This window comes from Chaetura pelagica, unplaced genomic scaffold (assembly GCF_000747805.2).
Source record: "Chaetura pelagica isolate M959 unplaced genomic scaffold, ChaPel_1.0 scaffold171, whole genome shotgun sequence".
NCBI classification, from domain to species: Eukaryota; Metazoa; Chordata; class Aves; order Apodiformes; family Apodidae; genus Chaetura; species Chaetura pelagica.
In genome coordinates this window covers 1,255,764-1,267,586 of record NW_009952066.1, presented here as the reverse complement: position 1 = coordinate 1,267,586, position 11,823 = coordinate 1,255,764, and the positions used below count along the sequence as shown (strand labels likewise).

At 52.9% G+C, this 11,823-nt stretch overlaps 1 protein-coding gene across 1 annotated transcript in view; it reads right to left on the bottom strand.

Annotated features, from left to right (window-relative positions):
- Window positions 1-6,891: 6,891 nt before the first annotated feature.
- The window catches only part of LOC104395335 (fibulin-7-like), a 6,527-nt gene continuing 1,595 nt past the window's right edge, over window positions 6,892-11,823 (bottom strand). The window contains exons 2-8 of the mRNA XM_010005027.1: window positions 10,546-10,705; window positions 9,857-10,027; window positions 9,165-9,290; window positions 8,938-9,075; window positions 8,703-8,840; window positions 7,445-7,583; window positions 6,892-7,264 (exon numbers count right to left, since the gene is read on the bottom strand). Of these exons, the coding sequence (XP_010003329.1) occupies window positions 6,892-7,264; window positions 7,445-7,583; window positions 8,703-8,840; window positions 8,938-9,075; window positions 9,165-9,290; window positions 9,857-10,027; window positions 10,546-10,705 (1,245 nt within the window). The remainder of the gene's footprint in view (window positions 7,265-7,444; window positions 7,584-8,702; window positions 8,841-8,937; window positions 9,076-9,164; window positions 9,291-9,856; window positions 10,028-10,545; window positions 10,706-11,823) is intronic.

The window sequence follows — 11,823 nt, the reverse complement described above, 5'->3', positions numbered from 1 at the left end:
GGACATGTGTCACGGGACCGGCGCTTCCCGGCCCCCCGGGGCTGCTCCCCGGGAGCAGCGGTCCCTGACCCCCAGAGGGGTCACTGCCCCCCGGGAGTGCCCGTCGCCCGGGCCGGGGGAAACCTGCCCTTTAGGCGGGACGGGTGATCGAATGGTCAGGTGGGGCAGGGGTTGTTAGTTACGGCGTGGTACAAACCGGCACTGCCGAGGTTAAGAGGCAACACCAGGTGGACATTGCTAATGAATCACCGAATCACAGGATCACAGGGGTTGGAAGGGACCTCGAAAGATCACCCAGTCCAACCCCCCTGCCAGAGCAGGGTCACCCAGAGCACATCGCACAGGAACGTGTCCAGGCGGGTTGGAATGTCTCCAGAGAAGGAGACTCCACAGCCTCTCTGGGCAGCCTGTCCCAGGGCTCGGTCACAAGTGTTTCCATCCCCGATGTAGCTCTCTGGAGCCATCACGCTCCTCAGGCCACGCAGCGCTTAAAACGAGGATGACAAGGGGCCTGGAGAAGCCTGGGTGATAAAATCACTTAAGGAAGGGGTTGTTGGGCAGGGCTTCAGAAAAAAAACGGTGTTAAAGAGGCTAAGAAGCAATAATTTCTAATTAAAAGAAGTGTTTCCCTCCCCGATGTGACTGTAAGAGCTGCCACACTCCCCAGGTAAAGACAATTCCTCAGCCTAGGAAGCACTTAAAACGAGGAGCCTGGAAAAGTCTGCCCTTGGGTAAGACAGCTAATAAAATGGTTCCTTGGAAAAGAGGCTATTGGTCAGGGCATGGTAACTGGTATTGAAGAGGTTAAGAGGCAGTAAGAGATTGACATTTCTAATTAAAACAGGTGTTTTCCTTCCCAGTGTGGTTATAAGAGCTGTCACCCTCCCAAGGTAAAGGTGCTTCTTCAGGTTGGGAAGCATTTAAAACAAGGATGACAAGTGGCCTAGAGAAGTTTGCATCTTGGCTGGGTAATAATTTTTTTTTTTCCTTAGAAAAGGGGTTTATTAGTCCAGGTGTGATAAAAAACGGTATTAAAGGGGCTAAGAAGCAATAACAGGTTGAGAGTTTAATTAAAAACAGGCCTCACCAGTTCCTCACCAGTGTGGTTATGAGAGCTGTCACCCTCCCAAGGTAAAGGCTGTCACCAGGCAGTTCCACAGGCTGGGAAGTACTTAAAACAAGACAAAGAGTCTAGATAGCTCTGCATCTTAGCTGGGTAATAAAATTACTTAGGTAAGGGAGTATTGGTCAGGGCATAATAAAAAACAGTGTTAAGGAAGTTAAGAGGCAAGAACAGGTTGACATTTCTAATGAAAACAAGTGTTTCCCTCCTCAATGTGGTTATAAAGAGCTGCTGCCCTCTCAAGGTGAAGCCCGTCACCATGTGCTTCCTCAGGCTAGGAAGCATTTAAAACAAGGAGCCTGGAAAAATCTGCCTGTTAGCCAAGACAGATTATGAAATGGTCACTTAGAGAAGGCCTTATTGGTCCAGGGTGTGATAAAAAACCATATTAAGGAGATTAAGAGTCAATAACAGATACAGAAGTGTAAGAGATTAAGGGAATATACTTCTTTATTAGCATCATTTCAATGGCTATTGTTCTGTTAGAAAGGAGGAAATGCAAAACTCATTAAGAAATCCTTCACAGAGGTATGGAACAAAAAGCTGAAGAACGTTATTGAAGCCAATAATGAGAAAAACAAAACACAAAGAACCCAATCTCATAATGTTTCTGTTGAGAATTCCATGGTAAGAGTTTAACTGTGTGCTGTACCCTGCACCTCCAGCAGCTCTGGCTGGATCCTCACCCGATGCAGGCTGGCATTTCCCGTCTTCTGGCAGCTCCCTGATCCGGTAACGCTAGCCGCAGCCCTCGGCATCCCTCTCTGTGCACCTTGTTCTGCCTTTCCAGTCCATTTCGTCCTCTTCTGCAGTCCCGTGTCTCCACGTTCAGTTCTTTGACCTCAAGACAATCTTACCCAATTCAAATAGCATCAGCTGCAGATGTTGTCACCTCATCAGTTACTCCATAAACTTTGCGTGCCTGTTTCCAACACCACTGGCACCAGGATGGAGATGTCCCACCTGCTAGCTCTCTGAGCCAGCCTTTTATCCTTGCCCCACTTCTGCTGATGCTCAGCAGTTTGGAGTCCCAGGAGAAGCTTGTTTGTTGTTCTCCAACCATTTTAACGATCTTTCTTTTAACATTGTCTTTTGAGAGACTTTGTCAAAACTTCCTGGAAAAATCCCAAGTAAGTTGCATCAACTTATTTTCCTTTATAGGCAAGTCTCCCTGGTTTGCAGGGCTTTTCAGGACAGATTACTCTCTTTTTCCAGTGCCAGCAATCCTAGCAAAAACTGAAATTAAAATAAAGAGAGAACACCCACAGTGGCTCCCACTTGGAAGGGACATTTTTGCCCTTACATGGAGGTGAAGCATGGCCTCCCATCCATGAGGAAAGAGCTGTCTCCGTGTGCACTCACACACTAGGCTGAGACCTGGGCAAGATGAGAAGGGCAGGAGATCACAGCCATGTTCAACCAAGAATCCAGCTGGTCACACAAGTCCAAGGAAGCAGAGCTGTGCTGAGAACCAGCTCTTTGCAGCTCCAGGACTGAAATAGGCTCCAGGGTGTGGGTGGTGGCCTCAGATGGGCCTGGTGAGGGCCATTTGGTCTGATTAAGGCTAATTAGTCACATTTCTGTTGTGTGCAGCCCAGAAGCCAATGCCCACAGGGCTCAGTGCCATCTCCCAAGGCAATGGGTGAAAAGAAAAAAAAAAAAGGGATTTCAAATTACAGACTAAAAGCCTGGCTGCTGCTTTTATTGCAGCGTGTGCAGGTGCAAAAATCTGTTTAAAACCAACAAAAATGTGTCGGCTGGAGATTGTTTAAATACCCCTGTGCCTGGTTGCCATGTCAGGGAAAAGGTACATGTTCGAGAAGCTCCCAAATGGTTCCTGTTTTTTTTTCCCCAAAAATTATAACTAAATTTGGCAATAGCATCTTAACAAATTCCCCAGCACGCGCTTTCAGATATCACAGATATCCTGGGATCTGGGGAATGGTGCAAGGAGCATAGTAACGTACTTAGCAACCATAACAAACAAAAACATCGTGGGTCAGCTCTTCCTTTAATCCCCTAACAGGATTAATAAGTGTTTTGGTGGGTGTGCTTTCACTCCAGTGAGGATCCCTACCGTGGTATGGATCTCTGGGGTGGGAGGGAACACGGCAGTGCTGATGGACGTGCTGTGCTCCAGGCACAGGCTTCCCGGGGATTCTGGGTAATAAAATTCAGATTTTTAACCTGCACTTAAACATAACCTAGTGTTCCCTTGTTTGTTAAAGAGACAATTATGACTCTTTTGTTTGCAGGGATGTGTCTCATGTCGTGAGGGGAAGAACAGAGATGCTCAGCATCCCTGGATGCTTGGCAGGGAAAAGCCCATCAGGAATGTGTTTTGGAAGGTGGATGATGATGAGGAGGAGAAGACGAGACATGAAGTTGTGATGGCCTCCTCTTGCCCCTGCCCTGAGGAAGAGGGTGAAGAGGAGAGAGAAAGATTTCCCATGCAGACCTCAGAAATTCCAAGGCGCTATGTCACCTCGGCGGGTGCTGCATCGCTTCCCTCCAACGCCACTTCCACACGAGGTCTTCAGCCTTGCATCCTCACCCCCCAGCCATTTGTGGTGACAAACTGCAGCTTTAGGGCTCAGGCCGGATGCCTAACCCCTCCCAGGGCACATCTGGAGTCAGCTGCATGGGGGACTGTTTACCTTCAGCCCTCCAAAGGGAAGCAGAGGCAAACCAGTTATTTTTTGGGCTCCACAACATTTTTATCCCAAAGAGAAGTTGTATTTACCAGGGCCAGGAGAGACTCTCTCTGCAAATTCCAGGCTCAGGAAGTCTGCAAGATGCTGGGGAGAGGAAAAAAAATAATCTCCTTTAGTCAGCTCAAATGCTGGCCAGTGGTTTGCAGCCCAGTCCAGACACTGGAGAACCAACCTTAAATCTTTCTGGGCTGCAAGGGAGAGCTGCAGCCAGTAAATGCTGGGAGAGATGGCTAAGCTCCCTGGCCCTGGGCAGAGAAGTGGTTGGGAAGACAGGCACAGCTTCCCAAGTCCCGGCAGAGTCCCAGGCCAACTGGGAGAGGGGAAACCAGTTCACCCTGGCCTCGGGAATTAGGAAAATGTTGTCAGTTCAGGACTGTGTTGTGAGGAAAAGCTTCCAGTGCAAAGGTCCAAGCGCCCATCTCCAGCCTCATTAGCTGTTTAAAGCATCAGACAGAAATTCTTCTGCCCTGTCAGGGACTTATCCTCTTAATTCCTGCTTTTCAGCACCTGGAGCCTGGCAAAGCAGGGAAAGAAAATTGCCATCAGTGCAAGGGCATCGTCGTTCGCCCTTCAGAGGTGCCACAGATAGGAACAGGCAATGGAGACAGCAGATGTAAGGCACCAGGAGCTGCTCCTGGCATGTCCCGGTCTGCTCTTCTGCATCTCCTGGAGGAGCACATCCCTACACACAGGAATATCTTTATCATTCCTGAAACAGGGCAAAGGGCCCATTGCAGAAGCACGTCCAGCAGCTGCCGGGCAGACACTGCTCTGGCAAGCCACCAGCTCTGGGCTGCCCGCTCCGTAGCCTTCTTTCTCCTAACCTTATTTTCTTTCCCCAGAGCTGTCCATCTGTCTTCAGCTTTTCCTGAAAAAATAAAACATTCCTTTTCATTCCAGCCCAGCTCCTTTCCTGTTGGCCTTTGTGTCTTCCAGAAGCAATTTTCGGTGGCGTATGAGGACACGGCCAGACGCCTCCGCAGCGCTGCTGTCTTATCTGGGGCTCTAATTTAAAACACCCGCAGGGCCGAGTTCGCAGGGATAACTGCTCCCTGTCCTGGATGAAACATGGCTTGGCTAGGGCCTGGGTAGCTCTGAGGAAAACCTGTGGCCTGCTGCTCGGGGGCATCCTGGGATGCAGGTGTATGGTGGAATGGCCCAGTGGCATGTCCTGCTTGTTTCCTGTCCCTCCTCCTCCCTCTAAAAAGCCTTCTCCTTCCCCAGTTGCATGAGGACACCACCTCCCACCCCAGGATTAACAGGGTGTCCTCAGCAGGACACAGATACCCGCCTGCCTTGGAAGAGGGCATCTCAGCCCCCTTTGAGGGAGGCAGCATGGAGTTGCCCCACTAGCCGCTCCCTTCTCTCCTGATGCTCCTCCTGGGCTCTGTCCTCCTGCAGCCAGAGGCCTTTCCCTGTGGATCTCCATCTACAGGTGGGCAGCCCCCAGGTCTCTAAGCCCCTGCACTCCTGGAGCTGCGCCCCCCCCCTCCTCCACCAGCCCTGCTTTTAGCAGAAGCTCCACTTTCAGAAAACCATTTTATTTTAAATTTTGGCTTTTTGTGTGTGTGTATGTGTTGCTTTGTGTTGTGGTTTTGTTTTGTTTTGTTTTTTAAGAAGCAAGCCTGTTGGCTTTTCATTTCTCTCCTCCAGTGCAACCCTGGGATGCATTTCCCTGCCCAGCTCCACCGCCCAGCCAGAGTGCCCGCCAACCCAAACATCCTCCATCCGCCATGCCTGGGTTCCAGCAGCCCCGTGCAGACAGCAGCACTGAATGTCCCTCCTTGTTCTACAGGGAGAGGTCCTGCCCCCCTCCCAAGATTCCAGGGAAAAGCCATACCCCCTGAACAAACCTGGGAGCTCCATCCAACATGGATTGGTCTCCTTGGGAAGTCTCTTCCCTTGGGGCAAGGAGAAGAAAGGATTTTTGTAGGTGCCTTTTTTTTTGGGGGGGTGCAGCGGCAGGCTCCTTTTCCTCAAGGCCTCCAGAGGATCCTCAGGAGGGAACAATCCTCAAAAATGAGCCAAAACAAAAATAATGGAGGCAAGTTCTTGCTCCCTGGCTCCTGAGTCCTCCCTGGATAGCTCCAGGTGAGCATCACCAACCCAGCTGCACGTGTGTCAGTTAATTAGTCTACTCAGAGACTACGTCATTGTTTAATTGCACTAAAACCAGAGTAATGGAGAAACATGCATAATGTCGGGGGTGTGTTAACATGCATAAGCACTGCTCAAGGAGCAGGTCCCGAGGGGGAAGAGAGTCAGCCCAGGGTGGTGTCCAACCCCCATCCCCAGCACATGTCCCCACCAAACCCCTGCTATTCCCAGAGCTGCTTCCACACCTCTGGCTCTCTCGGCGCCAGCACCAAGTGCAGCCGAAGCCTTCCCCGAAGTGATGGAGCTGAAACATGGGATGGCCCCGGCCCATCATTTCCAGAGCCCTGGGACTTCTTCACACAGCAGCAGCATCCTGCTCCCCAGGAAAGGCACACAGAGGCAGCCAGCTCTCACAGGGAAGGATGCTCAGGGATTTTTCCAGTCCCAATCAATCCCACGGGCTTTTCTTGGCATCCCAAGGGGAGTGGAGGCATGTTTTTACAGGGTTGGGGTCAGTGCAAGCAAGCTGGGGCCAGCAGGGAGTAGAGTGGTGGCCACTATGAGCCTCCCTCCTTCTGCATGCACCAGATTAACTTCTTTCCTACAGAAAAAGAGGAATTAAAAAGGATTCTAGCTGCTGTTTTCTGGGCTGTGAAAGTGCCGAGGCTGTGGGAAGTCATCCTTCCAGCACCCTGGGGGAGAAGGATGCTCTGAGGGCAACCCCTGCATCCCCTGTCTTTTGCACCTCATTTGCTTTCCCTCCCCCCACCCCAGTTGTAAAAGCCACCCAGGCCAGAAGAACCTGAACACGGAGGGGAGGATGGTCAGCTGCCGGGGGGCTGCAGTGTGGGACATCACCAGGAGCTCCCATTAGCCCCCTGCCTCTGGGGCTCGGCGATCCAGGTGGAGCAGGGACCATTGGTGCCAGGGAAGCTACCACCCTGGCTGCCGCCTCCCCTAAAACTCGTAGGCAGAGACGAAGACAGTGATTTTGGACACGTGCTTGGCCTGGAAGACACGATCCAGGTATTCCGACATGTCCACATCCACCTGGATGGTCTGGGGACCCTTGAGGCTCTGCACCAGGATGAGCTCCCCGGTCTGCCGGTCTGAGCGCTGCATGACGAAGTGGCCACGGTTGTTGCCCCCCACGATGCCAAAACGCAGGCTGTCGGGTCCTGGCCGGCCAGGCGCTGCTGCCGTGGCCATGCGGAACAGCGGGGTGGGCGTCAGCAGGTTGGATGGCAAGGGAAGGTAGTGGAATGAGATGGTTTTGGGAGCTTGGTGGCACGACCGGCTCTCCATCGGGCAGGGGTTGCGCTCGCACTGGCTGCAAAGGCAAAAATGGGGTGAGGGGGAGGTTCAGAGAACCTTAGGAGGGGTCCATGTCCCCCTCCTCAGTGGCATCAGCTCCATGGGGATGCTGCACACATGTTTTTGGAACCCAGCACCCAAAAAAACCCCAAAACATCCCAAAGCAGGGCCACATTTTGCACCCTGCAGCACTTACAACAGGGAGGTTTTGACATAGGTGACATTGCCAGTGGGTGGGGGGCACTGGGGGCTGACACACTGGAAGCTCCCCCCTGTGTTGATGCAGGTGGTTCCCCTGGTGCAGTTATCCTGGGACAGGGCGCACTCGTCAATGTCTGCAAAACAGGGAGGGGGCAAACTCACCAGGGACCCCAAACCTACTCCACCAAGGGCTTCCTTTGGGTGGAAAACAGGCAAAAGTGCCTTGAAATGGTTCAGACACCAAGTATGACCAGAATATGGCTGAAAACACCTGAAATCCTGGTTCTGTGCCTGCTCTCTTCTCCCCAGGCTAGCAAGAGTTAATGGCAGTGCTCTCACAGCATGAGGGCAGCTTATTTTCTGGACTTTGCTAAGTTGTTGGGAAACACCAGCTCTTTTTATTTACTAAACATCCATGTAACCACTAAGAGACCAGGCAATAAAATCAGGAGCTTTAAATGCAGACATTTGCTGGGAGCTTTAGCAAGATGCTGTGAAACTCACAGAAGCTGGGGGAGAAAAGGCACAAGTGTCAGTTTTCTTACCATGAACTGCCATAGTCAACACATTCAAGAAGCAAAAAAAGGCCCTGTTTTTCAGAAGGAGGTTTTCATACAAGCGGCTCTGGCCACCCACCATCCCAACAGGCTCTGCAGTTCTCCTGTTTTAGGAGTAGAAAGCTGCCAGCCTCCCAGTTGATCCCTTGTCACCTAATTCTTTCTTTTTAACACTGTTTTGCCTTTCAACTTGAGGATGTCTCATTTGCATGGGACAGCTCGGCCACCACCAAGGGGTTCCCTTGCCCTTTTCATAGAATCACAGAATTATTAAGGTTGAAAAAGACCTCTAAGATCATCAGGTCCAACCATCAACCTAACACCACCATGCCAACCAACTAAACCATGTCCCAGAATGCCATGTCTACACTTTTTTTAACACCTCCAGGGATGGTGACTCCACCACTTCCCAGGGCAGCTTGTTCCAATGGCTGACCACTCTTCCACTAAATAAAGTTTTCCTAATATCCAATCTTTTAGGGCGAGATGTGGCCCCCAAAGCCTCAGAAATGCTTGAACCTTCACCATTTTCCTCCCTTCTGCACCCAGCCTGGAAGCTACCCGCCGCAGTTTTTGCGTGCAGAAATGCTTGTGTACAAGGAGGGGGGAAAAAAAGGGGAAAAAAACAATTTTTAGGAAAAGCAATTGTGAAGTTGGGAAAAAGTGGTCAATGGCAGGTTTTCCCATGCCCCTCACCTTCACAGCTCTTGCCGTCGCCCAGGAGGACGTAGCCCTGGGGGCAGGCACAGCGGTAGGAGCCAGGAAGGTTGACGCAGGCGTGGGCGCAGAGCCGGGGACCCCCCTCCCGCTTGTACACCTCGCACTCGTTGAGGTCTGTGGAGAGAGACCCAGGGGAGCAGGTGCCGGGCTGAGACCACCCCCCACAGCCCACCCCTCTGCCGCTGTGCCCCCCCAGCCCAGCACGGCTCACCCTGGCAGAGGCCGTTGGCAGCGGTGCCGCTCATGTGGAAGCCGGGGTCGCAGCTGCAGTGCTGGGTCCGGTCGATCTGGGCACAGCGGGGCTGGCGGCTGAACGCTGGGGCATCCGTGACGCTCCAAGCCGGGGGAGCTGGGGAAGGGGGAGGGAACACATGATGGGATGGGATTTGAAACAAGGTGAGGTGACAAAATGCAGCCGGAGGGTGGTGGGTCACCCACCCATCTGTGCCTGGTACTGGCAGGTGGCTCCGGTCCACTGCTGGGGACAGAGGCACTTGTACTGGTTCAGCCCCTCCAGGCATGTCCCACCGTTCTGGCAGGGGCTGCTCGAGCACTCGCTGATCTCTGCAAAGAAAAACAAGACAAGTGGCCACGTTTCATGGATACCCCATCCTTGGAAGTGTTCAAGGCCAGTCTGGATGGGGCTTGGAGCAACCTGGTCTAGTGGGAGGTGTCCCTGCCCATGGCAGGGGGTTGGGATTGGATGAGCTATAAGGTCCCTTCCCACTCGAACCATTCAATGATTCTGTGATTTTATTTGGGGAAGTGAGACACAGGAGCACTGCATGCACACAGGTGCTTTGGTACCCCACGGGCACATCATGGCCAAGGATTTGGCTGAACTCAAGACACTAATGGTGGCACTGCTATGATTTGCCACGACACAGGGAGCCACCGTAGCATCAGTGCCTTTCCCTTCTCACTTCTGCCACTGCAATTTCCAGCTTTCCTTCAGGATGAGAAGCCTTGAATGACCAATGGTGGGAGCCACAGCATCCCTGGCTGTCTGGGATTCACGGACAAGCTGTGATACCTCTGTATTTGGTGAAACCCCAACAGATCCCTCCCTGCCGTGTTTAAATAAACCCAAATGACACCCTGGGTGCAAAGTGGGCAGCCCAGAGCCGTACCTGTGCAGTGGGGCTCCTGTCCACTCCAGCTGCCATTGGCCTGGCACGTCCGGGTGCTGGAGCCCAGGAGCTGGAAACCTGGGTTGCAGGTGAAGTGAACTTCGTGCTCCACCAAATACTTGGTGCCAAACTTCTTCCCATCCACTGGGGCTTGCAGGGCAGGGCAGGAGGCTGCAAGAGCATGGTGGGGAGGGAGTCAGTGTCCAGGGGTGTGCTTTGAGGGAGCATTGGCTTATCTTTCCTGTCCCCAGCTCTACTGCAGTTCACCCAGTTCCTCCAAGACCTTCTCTTCAACTTATTTTCCTCAAATACTGGGCTGCTGAGGTTAGCCAGTAACATCCAGCCCCACAGCGGGACTGAGAATCACCAGCAAGGTGTTTGGTGGCATTTTTGCCATCCCTCTCATGCTCTGTTGCTGGAGACATGGTTTTACAGACCCACTTGCCCCCAGTGCCTTGCCAGGAGCTCTCTGCTTCACAGCTAGAGGCTTTTGAGCCTCTTCATGTCTCACCAGGCTGGAAATGTGATGGGATTCACAGGCACAAATTGTCAATATGGATACAGGTATTCTCTACCCATGGAGATGCCCAAACCTCCACTCATCTCAGCCTCGAGCACCCCCACCTGCCCCCCCCCCCAGCATCTTCCAAGGCCCTAGAAACAGCCAGCGGGACCCAGGGAGGACTCACCAGCTGGCAGCTCAGGGGTGGCTTTGGCCAGGGAGGCGTGCAGGGTGCTCAGGCGGCTCTTCATCAGGCGCAGGCCCTCAGCGAAGCGTGTCTCCTGCCCCTTCACCAGCTGCTGCATCTGCCGGATGGTGGCCAGGAGCTGCTGCCTGCTGAGGCAGCTCTGTCAGGACAGGGTGGATACTCAGAGAGGGGACAGTGGCTCCGGTCCCCACGCCAGCTAGGACCCAACCTGTTGCTTGGAAGTAGGAATGCTCAAGCAGGAGCTCTGCAGCATTAAAGGTCCCCTGAAATACCTGATTTTCTACTTTTTCCCCCTATTTACACAGATGCAGAAGGTTTTTTAGCCCCTTCAAGAAGTCCTCAGCTCAGATGTCCTCTCCTACATCTCAGTGGGCAACACAGCACTGCGAGCAGGGCTGCAATCACTTTGTTAGCCCTGGGAGAGATGCCATAACTCGTGTTCCATCCTGCTGGAGCTACAGCCCTGTCCCACTTCCACATTACAAAATAGGAGGAAAACAGCAGTCTTGTGAGTTCTGCTGGGGCCAGGAACCCTGGTGGGACTCCTGCCTGCAAACCAGTGGCTACCACGGGGCTGACTCATGCAGGAGACCAGCATCATTATTATAGGTTTCCTGCAGAATTTACTTAAAAGCGAGGAAAAAGAGCAAGAGCTAAGCAAAGCCAGGATGGTTTTAGAGCTCAGAGATCCACGGAGTGCACAGAGGGGGCAGGGAGAGCACACAGGCTCTGGGGGCAAATGGGGGCCCAGCAGAGCTGCTAGGCACCAGCCCAACTGGCCCAAGAGATTTGCTTTTCCCCCCAGCCTCACTGTGCGGGGGTGAAGTTCTTCTCTTTCCCGAGGGTTTACAAAGAAGAAAGAAAAGCCAGCCCCAAACCGTGTGCTGTCCTCAGGGAGGTTTTGGGGGGATCACGGGTTGCCGGTGGGGATGAGCTGCTCTTTGCCCGCAGCTGCGGGGTGCAGGGGAGGGAAGCAAAAGCAAATAGATGCCTGGCACGCAGCAGCCTCACTGTGCGGGGGTGAAGTTCTTCTCTTTCCCGAGGGTTTACAAAGAAGAAAGAAAAGCCAGCCCCAAACCGTGTGCTGTCCTCAGGGAGGTTTTGGGGGGATCACGGGTTGCCGGTGGGGATGAGCTGCTCTTTGCCCGCAGCTGCGGGGTGCAGGGGAGGGAAGCAAAAGCAAATAGATGCCTGGCACGCAGCTCCCTTTAATAAACAGCTCTTTGTTAGAGCTGGTTTTCACTTCCAGAGCCGGCG